Genomic DNA, 18,218 nt, shown 5'->3' with positions numbered 1-18,218 from the left:
AAGACCAGGTGTTTGGTCTGTCCTCCAGCCAAAGCCAAAATGACCACGGAGGCACTGGGCAGGGAAGGAGTAGACTTGCCAAGACAGCTGAAGCTGATCAGATCCCTCTCACTAATCATCCCTGAACTCTTCCCTGATAAACCCTAAATTGTCCCCATGGAAAATTTTGTGTCAGGAGAAGAAGGAAAACACCACTTCCAAAGTGGAACAACTAAGGAGAGTTCTAGTTTGTCTCAGCATCGGTCTGTGAAAGAGGTGAAGGTGACATGAGGAGATGTCTCTCAAAAATGTTTCGTAAAGCAGACAGTATGGCAAGCAGGATGTGAGGATGAGACCCTCATGAGGCTGGGTTCCTCTTGGCACCTGTCAAAAGCCCTTTCCTTTTTAAATAAAGGCTGTGTCAAGCATCTGAAGGAACATTCTGGAAACCAAAGAAAACATCCCTCCAAGCCTGCTGAGGTGGCCATATCTGTCCAAAGCTTGGTGTCACCATTCTCAGAGGCTTTCCTAATCTTCTGAGAAGCCAGCGCATACCCTGAAGACACTTCCATCAAAACTAAGCCATGCTGAGCCTTCAAGGGACAGGGCTGCTTTGATGCTCTGAGAGCCAATTCAGAGGGCATGATGACCGTTTCATGAAGTGCTCTGCACAATTCTAGTTTCAGTATTTCTAATCTTTATCTTTATTGCACTGAGCACGCCTCAGCAACTATCTCAGAGCACAGAAATCAGAATGCAGGTCAGAATTTCATCAGGCCAGCAGCCCAGTTTTCTTTTTCCTCAAACAACAAGCCGGCCAAGGAGTTGCTTCTAGGAGCTCCAAAGCAAGGCATGAAGCTAACAGGACCACAGCTTTGGGTACTTGAAGACTTGCTGCTACTGTAGATCCTCCATTCTGGCTGCACTGATGGTCTCTCTGCCTCTTCCTAAATCCAGTAAATACTGGCTGGTTACCATGCAGTAATATGACAAGTTGCTTGCCACTTAAATAAGTACCTTTCACTTGAACCACTGTGTTAAATAAGTTCCCATACACAGTTCAGCCTTGTTATACCATCACAGGTCCCTTTCCAAATTTCAGGAACAGATTGGCCACTCTGACTTTGGAGCTGCTTGTTGGAAAAGCCGGTGCGGGAATTTTGTGTCAGTGCACTCAGATGAACTTTTACAAGCTCCCTTCTGAAAGACTTGTTCCTCAAGCAGGGTGACAGGGTGCCTGGGCCCCTTTCTCTGTTCATCCTCCAGCTGGGGAAACAGCGATTCCGGGTTCTACTAGCTGGGGTGCTTTTGCTGGCACTCACGCACTGCCTGTTCCAGGCTCTTGCTGATGCACCCTGCGTGTCTCCTGAGGCTGCTTCTCTGCTTGTGTCCAACACTGGGGCCAGCCAGTGCCAGCAGGAAGCCAAAGAGCTGGGAGGGCAGAGGATAGACCCTCACCGAACGGAAGAGGGCAGGGATCTCACTGACTGGAAGGAGGTCCTCAAAGCAGCCAACAATATAGGTGGCCCTGGCCTCACCAGCCAGAAAATCAGGCAGGATGCAGTTGAGGGAGGCCAGAAATGTGCCGTCTGGTTTGAAGGTGGGCTGAGGGTCTTTCTGTGCCCAGCCCAGCCATTCTGCACAACTGGCCACTGCGCCATGGGAAAACAGCAGCACGACAGCTCCACCCTCTCGCAGCACCAAGCGTCGCTGTGCATGGAACCACTGAATGGGCCCCAGAGACCCCAGCTCTCCACGGCTCCACAACTCCAGGGATACAGATAGCTGCAGCTGAGTCAGTGCACCTGCCAGGGTGCCCACCACGTGCTCGTAGCCTTCATGATCTGGAGAGTAGAGAATGAGGATATGTCGTCCCGGAAGGGTTCCTGCACCGAGAAAGAGAGGGATCAGATGCTCCATAAACAGTGATAAATCTTCCTACCCCGGATCCCTCTTTTTCACTTCTAATCCAGCACCTTCAAGGGACTCTCTCTCTCTCATATTTGCACTTGGGGGCTTTGTCATCGTTGCAAATTTTTCATCTTACCTGCTAAACCCTCCTCTTTCTCTTTGCACTTCCTCTTTATCTACTGCTGATTTCTTGAAGGGCAACCATGAGATTTGCATTCAAAACCATCAAGGATTTAGGGGCATCTTAATTTTTTGTCTTTCTAGCGTTTTCCCATGGGTGCAAGGCCTGCTTTTTTCTTTTTTCAGATCAACTGAATGTTGATCCATTGGTTGCAACAGGAACTGACCAACCGGCTTGTCACCCAAGCCTGATGTTGTGGGCTGAGAGAGTGACTGGCCCAAAGTCACCAGCCAGCTTTCATGCCTATGGTGGGACTAGAACTCACAGTCTCCTGGTTTCTAGCCTGGAGCCTTAACCACTAGACCAATGTTTCTCAACCATGGGAACTTGAAGATGTGTGGACTGCAACTCCCAGAATTCCCCAGAAGCCAGCATGCTGGCTGGGAAATTCTGCGAGTTGAATCCACACATCTTAAAGTTGCCAAGGTTGAGAAACATTGCCCTAGACTGATATATATTGATCCATAAAAGCTTGTGATGATACAGTTGTTAGGGGGTCTTTCAGACAATTTGACTCTCAGACCTTCTGAATTCACCCAAACACAGAGAAAATGAATTGCCTTTTTGAGTATTTCCAGATTTACATGTGTGACAGTCTAGCACTCATTGAGAAGAACCAGCTAATCAACACTTGCTCTTTCTAGCCAACAGCTGAACCCAGAGGACTCTTGCCTAACCAATCAGTACTTGTGTTCTGGCTGGTAACTGAATGCTGCATCCATCCCACTCACATCTGTGTTAAACATCTGTGCCTTCTGCCTCTTCTCAAAAAGATAAAAGAGAATACAGGTAGTCCTCACTTAACAATGGTAACTGGGACCGGAAACTCCATTGCTAAGCAACACAATTGTAAATTGAAAAAAATCACATGACCCTGCTGACTTACGACGGCAGTTATGGTTGCCATTGTTAAGCGAATAACCACGGGTCATTAAGCAAGGACCTCACATGACTGCAACTTGCAACTTCCTGCCGGCTTCCCCATTGACTTTGCTTGTTGGAAGCCAGCAGGGAGCATCAGAAATTGCGATTACGTGACCGTGGGACGCTGTAGTAGCCACAACTTCAAGGACCAGTCGTAAGTCCCCCTCATTCAGTGCTGTCATAACTTCAAATGGTCACTGAATGAGTGGTCATTAAGTGAGGATTACCTGCCCATTTGATAGGATTCTCCTTGTTACTGTGCTCAGAAGAGTAGCAAACCTCTATTGCTATCAGATTTCAGTGCTAGTGACTGGAGGAATGCATCTGGACTTCTTTTTTTTTAACCATGCCAACAAGCTGCTACAACAAGAAGCAGGACGGGGGAGTGAGACAAGAATGACACCTAGTGAGAATAAGACTCCTCTTTCAAGCACATGGCAATGCTATGTTGCTGTTTCCAAAGGGGCATTTACCCCCGGAAATGGCATTTTCCCATTCACAGATACGGAGTTACTGGCAGAGGGAGGGATGAGAATTGCTTGTAACGATGTGTATCCAGCAGGGATTTCCTCTCGCCCCACTTCTGGGACTCTGGCACAGCAACGTCTTTAAGGGGGCCCTAGACTCATGGGTTTCTCTCTTGACAGAAGCACCATCCATCAGCCCTTCCACACTGAACTTGAATGCGTTGAGTGGGGAGGAAAGTATAATTGAACAGCAGCAAAGTTCGCGAACTCCATCGGGGCAGAAGTGAAAGGCTGAGGATTAGAAAAGGCAGAGAAAAATCTGGAGGTTCAAGAGAGTGACGATAAGAGGCTCCCCCAGAAAGAGTGATTGCCATAGTTAATCTTCCAAATGCTACAAAAGCTTCTGTTGCCTTTACCTCTAGAACTGTAATCTTCTTTCAGGATCTTGAACCAACCTGTGAATAGAGAAAAAACATTAATGGGTGGTGGAGGCCCACTCACTGCCAGGCCTAGTGTGTGCTGTGGGTGGGCTCTGAGTTGGAAGAATGAAGGATGACTTCTGTAGCAAGTGGACAACTACCCCCCACCCCAGGCTTGGCAGGGAAGATCCTTCCCTTCTTCACATTCAACCAGATGGCAAATATACGTATCCCAGGTACCTGAGCAAACAGGCAGGAAAATCCATCATGGCTTCAAATGCAAGCACACAGATGGGGATGATCCTCTCAACCGTGACAACTTGAAGATGTATGGACTTCAACTCCCAGAATTCCCCAGCCAGCATGAACAAAATCTTTGGTCTGGTGGGAATCCTGGCTTCCAGAAGAAGGAAGAGTTCCACCAAACAAAACTAGCAGGAGATTCTCCCATCCTTCCTCTTCTCTTTAAAAACTCTTAAGATTCTTTGGGGAAAGAGGTAGCTGGGAGAAATGAAAGCAGATCACCTGGGGAAAATCCAAGGAGAAAGAACACGTGGAAGAAAGAGATGTTGCTGAAACGTGTGAGTGAGATTGAGACCGGAAACAGGCCACAGGCCTTGGAGAGCTAGATTGCAGGAGAGGCAGAGGTGAGGAAGGGTTCAGAACCAGAGCCAAGAACTTCAGGGAGCAGAAAATAAGTCTTCTTGAGTGTGGAGGTGGCAAAGGTTAGGTTAGATGGGATAACGGTGACCCAGAAATCTCTAGGGAGTCAGCAGGAGCTAAGTTCTTCTAAAGCTTTGATTAAAGGTTGCAGTCTATGGGAGTTGGGGCTTAGTCAGGGCAAGCTGGAGATGGGAGCTGGGGACATACCCCTCCTGTCAGAGATAAAGTGAAAGAGGCCAGGATTCAGAGAGCCAGTTTTGTGCAGTGGTTCAGGCACCAGGCTAGAGTACAGGAGACTAAGAGTTCTAGTCCCTCCTGGGGCATGATGCCAGCTGGGTGACCTTGGGTGAGCCCCTCTCTCTCTCAGCCATAGGAAGAAGCGGGCAAGGACAAACCACTTCTGAAAAACTTTGCCAAGAAAATTTCAGGGACTAGTCCAGGCCGTCACCAGGAGTCAAGACTGACTTGAAGGCACGAAAAAAAAAAGCCTGCTTTATAGATTCTGATATTTTGATTGGGTCTGCTAATAGTCTCAAGGGTTTGCCTCTGATTTTTGTAACAGATGTTTTATTGTCTTTGGTTCTAACTCAAGTGCTGTTAGTTGTGTGTCATCTAGCAGTCTTTGAACCTCAGATCCCGCCCATCTGGAACTGAGTACAATCTCCACACTGCATTTTATGGGAGACTGATGCTTGAAGCACCATTTGTGACATTATCACGTGCGAGATGGGCGGTAGAGAAATTTGATAAAATAAAGAAATGCCTTATTCCATCCAATTGTCCTAGTGTGGAACATTTGATTATCTAAACTTAAAAGAGAGTGTAGTGACATTGCGGAAGACCATTGTACTTCAAGGAGTGTAGTGACATCTTTTAATTTCTCCTTCATGTTAACAAGATCCTAGAAGTTTAGAGTTCATTCTGAGTCATGATCCTGTCTAAATTGCTCACTTTTCACTTCTGTTAATGGATAAAAATAAGGTAGGACTCTTAACACAGCTGTAGTACATCAGGGAGGACCCCAAGATTACTTCAGTTGGCACTGGCTTATCTGCAGTTACCAGACTCTTGGTCTATATTCCAGGTGCTGTCAACAGGTGTGCCATCTAGCTAAAGCCAGGTCATGCAATCTTGGTACAATGTAAACAAGGTTATGAGGCTTTGGTACCAGGTGTAGACAATCAACCTCTGGGCACCTCGTCTGGTGCAAGATAGGGATAAAAGACCCTGGCATTGCCACTTGTGTTTGGAGCTTTGACACAGACCTGGAGCTGGATGCTGTATGAATTGGCCATCTTGGGGTCTCTCTACTGTTGTTCCACTGAGACTCCTGACAGCTGAATGGAGATTTATTATCATCTTGCTTGGTATGTTATGCTTTTGTGTTTCTGTTTAATCTGCCTGCTAAAGTTAACAATAAAGCTTAAAATCTCCTTACTTCCTGGCGTGTTTGTTGTCTCTGGATCCTAAAAGAACCAATTGCCCAGTACTGGACAATACAGAGAGTTTTCCTTTCTTTGTTCTTATTTTTAAAGAACGATTTTCAAATCATAAGGTGGTGCTCCTCACAAGGAGGCAAGGCTAGTGGTCTCTGGCCCCTTCTCTCAAAGCTGCTAGGTCAGATGATGCTACAGGCTTCATCTTTCTCCTCCTCCTCTTCCTCATTATCACGCACAGTTTACAGGCAAGAAAGTTGCTCTTGCTGGGGAGCAGGTAATAAGAAAGGCGAGCCTGCTCCAATAATTTCCTTCCTCTGGGAAGATGGATGGTGGCAGTGAGAAATGCCACACAACCCATCATGAAGAGGAGCTGTGCCAAGGGAGGCGTGGCTCCAGGGTGTGGTCGGGTGAACAGAGATCCCCTGCCACCCCACAGATATACTTTGGAATATCCCCCCACACGTTTATTTATTTATTTAATGCATTTCCACGTTGCTTCCCATACAAATGCCTCTTCAAACTGTTAGCAACAAAATCATAAAAACACAGTAGTAGGAACAACAAATTAAACCAGTGTAAAAGCATAGTTATCATAAATGGGGAGAGGAGAGAGAAAAATAAAATAGAACCATTTATACAGGCAGAGCTGAGTGAAGGGATAAATCTTCAAAAGGCTCCTAAAAAAAGTAATAGTGCGCATCTCACAAATTTGGAGGAGGGGGTGGGTGGGTGGGAAGAACACCGAAAGCCACTTGGATGTGGTGGTTAAGGAGCTGGCCTGGAAACCAAGAGACCCCGTGTTTTAGTCCTTCAATATGCTTGGAAACCCTCTGGGTGACTTTGGGCTAGTCACTCTCTCTCAGCCCAACTCACCTCAAAAGGCTGTTGTTGTGGGGAAAATAGGACTAGGGAGCATTATGTGTGCAATAAAGTTGGGATATATAAATTAAGTAAATAAATAAATCCAAAGGGCAGGTGCCCCCACAGAGAAGGCCACCTAAGCTTGAAACTGTGTCTGTCTTGGCAAGTGCAGCCGAGTCTCTTGTAACGTTCCTAATGACCAGCTAGATCAGTATTCCTTAACTTTTTTCTCTCAGGACTCCACCCCACTTTTAAAAATTATGGAGGACCCCCAAGGAACTTTTGTTTGTATGGGTTATATTTCTCTCTCGCCCTCTCTGTCTCTCTCATTCTCTCTCTCTCACCTTCAAGTCATTGTTGACTCCTGGCGAGTGCCTGGACAAGTTTTCTTGGCAAGATTTCAGAAGTGGTTTGCCCTCACCTTCTTCCCAGGGCTGAGAGAGAGGGGCTGGCCCAAGGTCACCCCGCTGGCTTTCATGCCTAAGGTGGGACTGGAACTCACAGACTCCCAGTTTCTAGCCTGATGCCTTAACTGCTACACCAAACTGGCTCTCTCTATATATTTACTGTATTAAAAATTAAAATAGATGCATTCACTGCCACTACCACTTCTCACGATTGTTTGATGGGATTTTAATATTGTATTATTTTTCAAGATAGGCTGGCAAATCATTTCGATCTTGTGGACCTCTGAGAGGGTCTTGGGGGACCCCCAGGGGTCCTAGGACCACACTTTAAGAATCACTGAGCTCATTCATTAATGGCAAGGGCTGCTGTGTTGTCAATTTTCTAGGGCCTTTGATCCAAAACAAACCTTTGAACTTGGCTTGTTGCCAAAATAGCAGCAGCGCAATTGCTTGAGCAGAAACGTAACCTATGCAAAACATTAGGAAAACATCAAGGGAAATACAATGCAAAGTCCAAAGATGAGGAGGGCTGATGGATTAGAGATAAGGCAGGATTGTTAGCAGACAGGAGGCAAAGGCTACAATGAAAGAGATCAAGAAAAGAGCAAGGGAATAAGCAACTGGGGCAATATGGGTTGAGTATGGCAGCACAGGATTAGCATGGGGTTTTGAGAAACAAGAAGGATCTCATACCTTTTACTGCTTCTTTCTTGAACAGGAGCAGCAGCAGAATAGAGCAGCCGCCAAGGAGAATTACCAACCAGATCAGGGCCCAGTGTGTTCGGGAATCTGCACCAAAGCACGGAGGGCAGGAATTCAGTACTGTAGACGAAATTGGTCCCAGGCCAGGTTGCAGGGCCCACCCCTCCCTCTTCCTGTCATTCTCCCATTGGCTAAGGCTGAAAGGCAAAGTCTTGGGCAGATAGCCCAGGCTTCACTTTAAGGCCGATGTCATGTTCATCGGTCCAATGATCTGGGTACATTGTAACGTTTTGCATGTCAATTTCCTGATCCGTGTCTGTCATTTGCTGGGAGGGGAATTTCAGCTGTGCCGGGCTGTAATCTCCTTACTGTTACTGAGGAATGTATGTTTGGGTTATTGCATGTGTTCAAGGTTACGTTCCCAGGCCGATGTGCAACAGTTACCAACACCTGGGAGGGGGTGGTTGCTATGGTGGGGCGAGGGGCAGGATCGGGTTTGAAGCAAGGGTTTTTAGTTTGTATTTGGCACGCTTTTGGTCATTCTCAGCTTTCTTTGTATTTGCACACTATTCTTTCAATAAATCAGTTTTCATTAAGAACCTGCTTGTGAGGCTGAGTATGTCAGAATAGGCAATCACTACCGCCGACTTCTTTGGGTCCCCTGGATCTGGGGAGTTGCCATCTTTAACTCTTGATAAGGTAGCGTTCAATTTGTGGGGGGGTCTTCCTAGATTTGCAGCTCCTGCTGGAGGAACAGGTGGCAGCTGTGGCTTTTGCACAAAAGCATCTTGTGCATCATTTGTGCATCATCAGCAGGCCCAGCTCATGGTCACTCATGTCATAGTCACTTCCCAACTGGATTACTGCAATGCACTCTACATGGGGCTGCTCTTGAAGATCACCCAGAAATTTCAATTGGTCCAGAATGCAGTTTTGGGTTTGCCCATGTTACACGACTGTTGCACAAGTTGCATTGGCTCCCAGTTTCTTTCCAGATGCAATTCAAGGTCCTGGTTGTCACCTTTAAGGCCCTGCATGGCATGAGGCAAGATTGAGGGACCACCTCTCCCCAAGGGTATCTGATCATCCCACCAGATCAGATAGCGTGGGTGAGCTCCAGGTCCCCTCCATTAAACAATGTTATTTGGCAGGACCTAGGAGATGGGCCTTCTCCATAGCAGCATCTGCCCTGGGGAACAGCCTCCCCACAAGATCCAGAGGGCCCCTACTCACCTGGCTTTATGGAAGGCTGTGAAGATCTGTCTCTTCCCCCAGGCAATGGGTTGGGATGGGAGTTGAGCAGAGCATATACTATATATACTTGGTATGGAGTGCTATGGCACTTTGGTTATGTATAATGTATAATGGATTTTGTACTTTATTTTTCTATGCTGCTGTTAGTCACCCTGAGTTATTCTGTATAAGATGGGCGGCCATATAAATCTTCTAAATAAATAAAAGGCAGACTTCTCCAACCTGGTGAACTCCAGATGTGGGCATGTTGGCCAGGGACTTTCGGAGTAGTAGTCCAACTCATCTCAATGACACCAGATTGGAAAAGATTGCTTGAAGCATGCCCAGAAGAAAAATCATTTTTACAGCATGTCTGTTAGGCTGCAATTAGGAACCCGAACCCCTGCTAAGTCTATCAGTTGAGTGGTCTTCACACATTGCTCCCCTTCCCAGGGCTGTTCCACACAAGCAATCCAGTCCTTTCCTGTGTAACCGCTACTGAAGCCTGTTGATGTGGTGGGTTTCAAAGTAGCATTCCTGGTCTTTGAACTGAAACACAAGACACTCACGCTGCTTCGTTGAACAGGCCCAGAGTGTAGTAGCATTGGTCCCTTCTGCTTGCCACACCTGTAGAAGGCAATAAAGAACATCTTGTAACAATGTTCACCTATGACAAGCCCCACACAGCTAGGCAAGATCAAGAAAGCAAGAACTACCCAGATTTTGGTGCGGTCTCTTTAATGCTCATCTGGGCTAAAGCCAGAATCTTGGAAACTGCAAAAAGAATTTCCAAATTACCCAAAGAATCTTCCTGTATAGTGAGTCTCTTGGAATCCTTCAAGAGGCTTTTTCCCAGATCTCTCCCTAGCTGGGCTGAGTGGCCGCTCATGAGATACGCCATCAACTCATTCACTCAATCCTAACTCCTCCATTCCTTTCCCAGCTTCCCCACAATCACAACCTGAGATCCTGGATGTGGTATATCTAGAAGAGATTGTTATTTGGAAAAACGGATACATTTTATTTGGGAGTTTTAAGGAAATTGGTTAAGTTTTATTGTATGCTTTATGGATTGGTTTTTGCTTTTATTTAGTTAGGAGGAGGCCAAAGTGTGTATGTGAAGGTCCTGCCTTTCATTGCATGTGCTTCCATGATTTCACAAGGTTCCATTCAAACTGAGAGAAGACACCACAAGAGAACCCTTTTCCATTGGCCTTTTTCAGATTTGGAAGGGTGGACAGCCAGGGAGGCTCCAAAGTGCACAAAAGATATGATCCAGAATCAGTCCTTGCACTTACAACCATCGCGGTGTCCCTGCGGTCACATGATCAAAATTCAGGTGTTTGGCAACCAGCATGTACTGTATTTATGACAGTTGCGGTGTCCCAGGGGTGCATGATTGCCATTTGCAACCTTCCCAGCGAGTTTCCAACAAGCAACATCAATGGGGGAAGCTGGATTTGCTTAACAACCACATGATTCACTTAAAAGGCCGTAAAATCTGGCATGAGTCACTTAACAACCGCCTTGCTTAACGATGGAAGTTCCGGTCCCAATTGTGATTGTAAGTCAAGGATTACCTGTGGTTTGATGCATGCAATATGTAAGGGTAGCAGAAGGAGGAATAGAAAAAAAGAGTGAGGGAAGGGTGGGTAGAGGACAACACCATCAAGGAAATCCTGGCCTGCACAGAACAGATTCCCTATTCTTCATATAGGAAAACTTCTCCAGTAGGACGACCACCATCACAACTGAAAATAGAAAGATGGAGCACCAACATGTGGCATAAGGCTCATCTTCTCTTACAAAGGTCTTGGTTTAATCACTGGCACCCCACGCAAAGGAGTTTGGGCCTATTTGCACATCATGGTGTCCACCAGTATTAAAAATAGACAGGTGGAATATCTGAGCTGCCGTTCGTCCCTTTCTGTGCCCAGCAACATCAACAGAGCTGCCACTTCTCCAAATGGACAGAAATGAGCGCCAGTGTGTTATATACTGTAGTTCATGTTGTGATGGATAATCTGCCCAGAGACTTCTATCCATCCACAAGGGTTTACTGGCATATATGATACAAGGGCAAGTATGTGCTCTCTACCGTTCATTTCCTCCTTCTGGGTCATCGCATCCCACCACCTTGGCTTCCAACCCTCATTTTAGTACTCACTTGCATGCACTTTCCTGTCTGCATACTGTTCCTCAGGTCTTCCTCCAGCATCCCATTTCTCTGTAAAGAAGGAAAGAAAAAGAATGAAAGGCACACTGGATTCTCCACTGGAATCAGGGTCAGACTCATAGCAGGAGGAAGAGGAAGGCAGGAGAAAGGCCTTACTGTATTGAAGACCTGAGCAGAGGAGACCCAGGTGCCTTGCTCCATGATCTGAACTAAGGAATTCCCACGGGAATCCTGAGACTCCAGAAACAGTAAGTATCGCTCACTTGGCTGTTGGCTTCCTGTGACATCTAGGAGAAAAACAAAGCAGCATAAAATACTAATCACAGCCAGAGATCTAGTGGATTTAGACTCAGTTCTTGCATTCAGAGAGTATTTTAAACCAGAGGGTATTCTTGAGAGAATCTATTTTTCCTAAGCACCTTTGGAACCAGGAACCAGGAAAGCTAGAGAATGTGACTTCACATTTCAGCCCCTCTTTTTTTGAAATTAAAACACTGCTTGATTGCAAGTGTCCCAAGTGATGGGCTCATGCATTATACAAAAATAGTCCTGGAATTGTAGCCATTTGTTGCAAGGCCATCATCCTTCCCATCAAGTCAAGGCTTGTGGAGATAAAATGTGGGGAGAGAGAGATGGCATCAATGCCATTCACAGAGTGGACAGCGGGCAGAGGCTGAGGGAGGATTTAATGATTTGCTTCCTTATGTTCTTGATCTCCGTTGGGCCCTTTGCATGGAGCAAATCAATTGCTGAATAGAAAGAAACGGCAGAGGTGGGGAGAGAGCTGTGTCCAGATCAGAATCTTATCTAAGGGTAAAGACCCCAGGCAGGATCCCAAAGCTCGCACTTGAGTCTGCTTTCCCCAGGGCTCCTCACAATCTGTTTCATTTTGCACCATATTTTTCAGACGATTGAATCTTTAGAGTAAGAGCAGTCTCATGGCTGATTTTCATATGCTGCTCCTGGAACCACTTTTGGAGCTAAAACAAATATCGCAGAATAAACAGAACAGCTGGTTGTGGGAACAGCTTGGCACGAGTCTACAGTACATCAGCACTTACCATCCTGCAGACAGCTTTGGAGGTGGGCGTTTCCATTGCTTCTTACCTGCATAGAGAGGGAAAACCTGGATTGTTGGAATTTGGGGAGATCAGTGATAATCACGTAATAGAATAATTTCTATTTAGTAATAAAGTGTGTTGCTTTGAGCTTCCAATCTGGATAGACAGTTATGGAAACACAATGCAGAAACAAATTGGAAGAAATGTGTCTCTGGACTTAACTTTCCTACGGAAGTCAATAAAACAAGGGAGACCTTAATTTGAGGTTGGATTATACTCTCTGTCTTATTTGTATAAGACAGGGAGCATGTAATTATGCAGAAACACTGATCTAGATTCAGAGATGGATCCAGCCACATCCTGTGAATGAAATTCAATAAAATCACATCAGCTAAAGGGAAGAAGCAACAGCTTCAGGTCACTGAAGATGCCCTCTGGTCCACTCTTTTTTTTCTGCAAATCAGTCTGAACTCTTGTTAAGAGCAATGAGAAAACCTCATTTTGACTTTTGATGTCTGCTAAAATAATCCAGCCCTGTGGAGGATCCCCCTGAAAAGGAAGGTTGACCATTTTCTTGATTTTTTTTGTTCCTACCTGCACACAGAGATTGGGATGAGCTTGCAGTCTTGGGAACTCCTGTGGTTCCTATGAGAGTTGGGAAGAGTGTGTTACAAGCAATTCCACTGCAGAAAGGCTGGAGCCCAAAGTTACATGCGCATGCTGTATGTCTGCCCCCTCTGCTCATGTGCAGAGCACAACCCTCCCTTGACTGCAGGGAGTTAAAAGTCTCCAACAAAATGCTTACTGTCCTCCAGCCTTTCTCCAGCAAATGCTTCAGGCATACAGAGCTACCAGTCCCAAAGGCTGCTTATCCTAACACAGGGTCAAAGGACAAGTCTGTTCCTCAGCCCAATCTGATGAATGAATGAATGAATGAATGGGGAGGCCAAGCAACAGAAGGGCGAACTTCAAAAAGCAGACAAGGCTAGGACAAAGAAGTGCATAGGGCAAGAGCAAAAAAACTTCAGTTAAAGCCTATGTTAAATTAAGTTGATGAAATACAGTTGGAACATTTGAGTTGAGTTGAGTTGAGTTGAGTTGAATTGAATTGATGGAATATAGTTGGAACAGAGCTAGTAGTGGTTAAGGTGCTGGCTTAGAAACCAGGAGACTGTGAGTTCTAGTGCCACCTTAGGCATGAAAGCTGGCTGGGTGACCTTGGGCCAGTCCCTCTCTCTCAGCCCAAGAGCCAATCAGGCGTGGTAGGAGAGTTCTAGTCCCGCCTTAGCCCTGAAAGCCGGCTGGGTGACTTTGGGCCAGTCACTCCCTCTCAGCCCAACTCACCTCACAGAGTTGTTGTTGTGGGGAAAAGTAAGAGGGAAGAGTATTAGGTACATTTGCCGCCTTGAGTTGATCAAAAATATATTTTAAAAGGCAGGATAAAAATCTAACAACAACAACAACAACACCACTCTCATGTATTTAACCATTTAAACATGACTATTCCCATTGTTTCCATCACAAAAACTTAATTTAGTTGCATATTTTGGAGGGGGCTTGGTGGGGGGCGTGCACCAAAGTTTTTCAAGGGCACAGGCTCTTAGAGGTGGCATCTCTTTGCACCTATGAGCCTTTTGACTAGTAGGGCAAATGGTGAGAGACTGTCTCTCTGTCTCTCATCCAGCCTGCTGTTAGTCAAATGAGGCTAGGGAGCTTCCCGTCTCTCACTGCCTTGCCTTTCTTTCCCTTCACAATATAGATTTAGATGGAAGTGGGGCTTTCCTATCACATGCATTTCTTAATACATTGAATGTTTACTTAAATATAATAAATGTGGGTCAGCGTTCCTTGACGAGCCTGTAGTCGGCATCCAAGACAATTATCTTATGAGTGTTTTTCTTTGTGAATGGAACCTGCTGCTATTGAATTACCTGACATTCTTTTAGCACTCTGAATATGCTCAACAGCACATCCCCTAACCAGGGCTCCTGCTGAGTTCAAATCTCCAGCACAGACACCCCCAAACTGAGACAACCTGGCCCCTTAAAAATGAGAAATGTGTCTTCATTTCCCTATTTCTATAGGAGATAGAAATACGTCACATATGTTCCTCAAGGCAGCTTCCACAGAGGCAAGGGGGAAAAAAATCCTCCTTGGCCCTGTTTTTGAGTGAATGTCCCAGTGACCTAAAGCTGTACACCACTAGGTCTGAAACCCTGGGTGCAGGTCCAGGATCCTGTGATGGGTCCTCCAAATAGAAGACCACGTGCCCTTTTCCATTGAAAAATTCAGCAATGGCCCTTCCCTGTCACCTCTTCCATCTCCTAGTCTTCTGGAGAAATGAAGATCTCAGATGCATCATTTCTTGGCAGGTCCCTCAGGCTCCTAAAAGAGGGAGGGAGGGAGGGAGGGAGGGAGGGAGGGCAAGCTGCTGCTCAGTGCAAAAGTGGGAGGGAGAATGAAAAAGCCAAGAAGAAAAAAGAGAGGAACTGGGGAGGGAAGAGAGAAAAGGTTGCAGCAACTAGGGGTATATTATGTAGTTCCTAATGGGAATATTTCCTGGGACCCTTTCAACCTGGCGGCAGCAGCAGCACCACTAACATGAAACCTTATCATTTTTCTAGTTCTCGGGTTCTTCCTCATCTCTTGATTGACATTTCCCTTTCCCCACCCTCTCTTTGCTTTCTCTACTCACATGTGGGATGAGAACCAGATGCAGATGGGGATGCAGAGGGTGGCAGGCAAGCTGTTCCACCCGCCAGCAGGGAACCAGCTCTCCTTGAAGGTCACACGGAGCAGAAAAAAAGCAGCTCAGACTTCCATCAGAAGGGCGAACTTCCAGGTGGCTGTGTGCCCAGGCCCTGGTCAAAGCTGCTGGGTCTGAAATGGGAAGTTGCACTTCTATCAAAGCAATGCCATTTTCCCAGCAACCCCATCCAGAAAATATGTATATATTTACATTTGTTTTAGCCAATGGTTATCTGCCTTAAAAACTCAAAAACTGAATGAATACCATTTTCATACCGTTTGCAAAGGGACAGAGATGAGTTCGAGGTGGGTCAACTTGGCCTTCAATCTTGGGCCAGACCTACGAACACAATATTCAAGAGAATAAGGGGAGAAAGAGGTGTCCCCCAAAAGCCTCATTCATTCATTCATTCATTCATTCATCAGATTGTTATACTGCTGCAATATCAACCCATGAGAGGAATACCAAGATTGGATATCAGCAATATAGCAGAGCCCCTTGCATCCACAACAGCAGCAGTCCTCTCTGCCCCTCCCATCTCCAGTTGTTTGGAATCGGCTCTGGATTGTGGTGTCATTTCTGAAGCCAGCATGATCCAATCCAGTGTAGGGAATCTCATGTGAATCGGTGCAACTCTTTGATTTGGTCTGTTCATATATTTGACTGGCACAAGGAAGGCTGTATATGTATGCCCAGAGCCTCAGTTGCATGGTTGACGTTTTTGAACCCCCCCTGTGGATGCCCCCATGGATGCCCCCACCCATACTCCATGCATTAACAGCTGGTTAAGAGTGGTGATATTCCAGTGACCATGCAGGGCATTTGGTGTCACTATCACAATTCTTGAAGTGCTTATCTGGCAATGGATGATGCCGTACAACCAGATACGTGCAGATTGCAGATTGCAGATTGCCATACACGCCATTTCAATTGCACACTAAGCCCCAAAGTCTGATATAGAAAGGAGACAAATTTATCTGAGAATTGCTGCATACATGAAATAGCTCACCAGATGGTGTCAGACACAGTCTGGAGGCAGTCTGAACGTACCCTGCCATTCCGTACAAGTCAAATATTCCTGTCAAGCTCAGCAATTGGTGACTTCATGGGCACATCTGTGCAGTGTTTTTTGGCAACAGCATGGACGTCAGGATGCTTTTTTAATTCCCCAGACAAATCTACAACCCTGAAAACTTCCTAGATTCCCATCTAAGTACTAACCAGGCTCAACACTGCTTAGCTTCTGATCTCCAGATCAGATTGGCCAGGTGCTGCCATCCGCCAAAACTCATTTGCTACAGATAACTTAGAAATCGGCCCTTGATCTTTGAGAAAATCCAATGTCAATCAGGCACCATTAGAATAGAGGTAGACAAAGTTTTGATGATGGGGTCTACACTTAACATTTTTGAAGGGCCTGGGGTTGGAATGGATAAGGCAATGATGCAAACTGGCAGAGACAGGCTTTAAAAAAAACTATATTATATCTATGGCAGGTTTACAGTTTTCATTGGAGGCTTTACAGTACAGTGAATCCTGGAGTGGTCAGGAAGAGCCACAAAGAAGGTCCTTGCAGGCCTGATGCTATCTGGGGGCTACAGCTTGTTCCTCCCTGATTTAGAATAATCTAGGAGCTTCTGATTACTATTGTAACTGCTGGTTAGAGGTAAAAACAATCACTCTATAATCCTCTCTTCTGTTGTTTCATCCTGGAAGCAGTCTGCAGAACTTTCTGTGAATCTCCTGCCCCACCTCAGTGACTCCTCCGGTGCCACTCCAGGGCCATAGCCACCTGCCTAAGAGTTCTCAGGCCAACCTCCAGAGGAACTCAGTCTTACCATTTCTGGGAGCAGTTCTAAGGAATGTTGTAGGTGTGAATATGGGGCAAAAATATCCTAACTAGTTTGTTTTTTTAATTCATTCAATCATGTCTGATTCTTGGGGACTGCTTGGACAAGTCCCCAGAGTTTTCTTGGCAAGATTTTTTCAAAAGTGGTTCATTGCCTGCTTCCTAGGGCTGAAAGAGAGGGACTGGCCCTAGGTGACCCAGCTGGTTTTGTGCCTAAGGCAGGACTAGAACTCACCGTCTCCCTTCTAGCCTGAAGCCTTAACCACTACACCAAACTGGCTCTCTATCCTAACTATAACTCTGCCTTAATCTTGTTCTATGATACCTGATGGTGCAGTTGTATGGAGCAGATAGCATAAAGATGTGTGGGAGAGAAGACCTTGTGAAGTATTGTTCTCACCTGAAAGCAGAGACAAGGAAACACCTGCGATATTGGTAAGCTCACATTCTCCGATCCAGTCTAAAAAATAATAGTAGTTATGGGGAGATAGAAAAAACTGCCCTAAGACATGATGGGAAATCCCCTGATTGTAGTCATTCCTCTCCCTGATTTGGGAAACAAAACCCTGGAGATCTATCTTCTTCATTCAGAGGCAGTAGCAAAATAAGCAAGGTTCATAAGCATGTATGAAACAAGAGTAAATGGAGGAAAAACATACAGGTAGTCCTTGTTTAACGACCACTTACTTGTTCAATGACCATTCAAAGTTACAACGGCGCTGAACAAGTGGGACTTACAACCGGTCCTTGAAGTTCCGGCAATTGCAGTATCCCCACGTTAACATGATCGCAATCTGGGCACTTGGCAGCTGGCTCGCACTTAGGAGAGTTGCAGCATCCCGTGGTCATGTGATCACCATTTGCTACTTTCCCTGCCAGCTTCCCACAAGCAAAGTCAATGGAGAAGCCAGTGGGGAAGGTCACAAGTCGCTCCGGTAAATTATTCACACTCTCCCCCACCTAGCAGCAGCTACCCCCACCCTGCCACATTTGCACTGTACCTTGCCAGCCACCAGCACACCCTCCCCTGCCTGGTAGCAGCCACTTACCTAACTGCCAGCCTGCATGCGAGCCTCCTGGGACTCACTCAATGACCCACGATCCTCACTTAACAACAACGGCAACAGGGAGTGCTGGGATTGCCATTGCTAAGCAATGCAGTCACACAACATTGCATTATGACCTCATCACTTAGCA

The 18,218-nt window shown here is 46.0% G+C and overlaps 1 protein-coding gene across 1 annotated transcript in view; it reads right to left on the bottom strand.

Annotated features, from left to right (window-relative positions):
• Nucleotides 1–598: 598 nt before the first annotated feature.
• The window catches only part of IL17RC (interleukin 17 receptor C), a 29,958-nt gene continuing 12,338 nt past the window's right edge, over nt 599–18,218 (bottom strand). The window contains exons 9-19 of the mRNA XM_063292824.1: nt 17,422–17,481; nt 15,448–15,511; nt 15,119–15,303; nt 13,018–13,068; nt 12,424–12,469; nt 11,519–11,649; nt 11,354–11,413; nt 9,756–9,813; nt 7,945–8,040; nt 3,879–3,917; nt 599–1,865 (exon numbers count right to left, since the gene is read on the bottom strand). Coding sequence (XP_063148894.1) covers nt 1,273–1,865; nt 3,879–3,917; nt 7,945–8,040; nt 9,756–9,813; nt 11,354–11,413; nt 11,519–11,649; nt 12,424–12,469; nt 13,018–13,068; nt 15,119–15,303; nt 15,448–15,511; nt 17,422–17,481 — 1,383 coding nt within the window. The 3' untranslated portion in view covers nt 599–1,272. The remainder of the gene's footprint in view (nt 1,866–3,878; nt 3,918–7,944; nt 8,041–9,755; nt 9,814–11,353; nt 11,414–11,518; nt 11,650–12,423; nt 12,470–13,017; nt 13,069–15,118; nt 15,304–15,447; nt 15,512–17,421; nt 17,482–18,218) is intronic.

Source organism: Candoia aspera, chromosome 2 (assembly GCF_035149785.1).
Source record: "Candoia aspera isolate rCanAsp1 chromosome 2, rCanAsp1.hap2, whole genome shotgun sequence".
Lineage (NCBI taxonomy): Eukaryota > Metazoa > Chordata > Lepidosauria > Squamata > Boidae > Candoia > Candoia aspera.
Note: the sequence above shows the minus strand (reverse complement) of the source record. Positions and strands in the feature narration are given on the sequence as shown.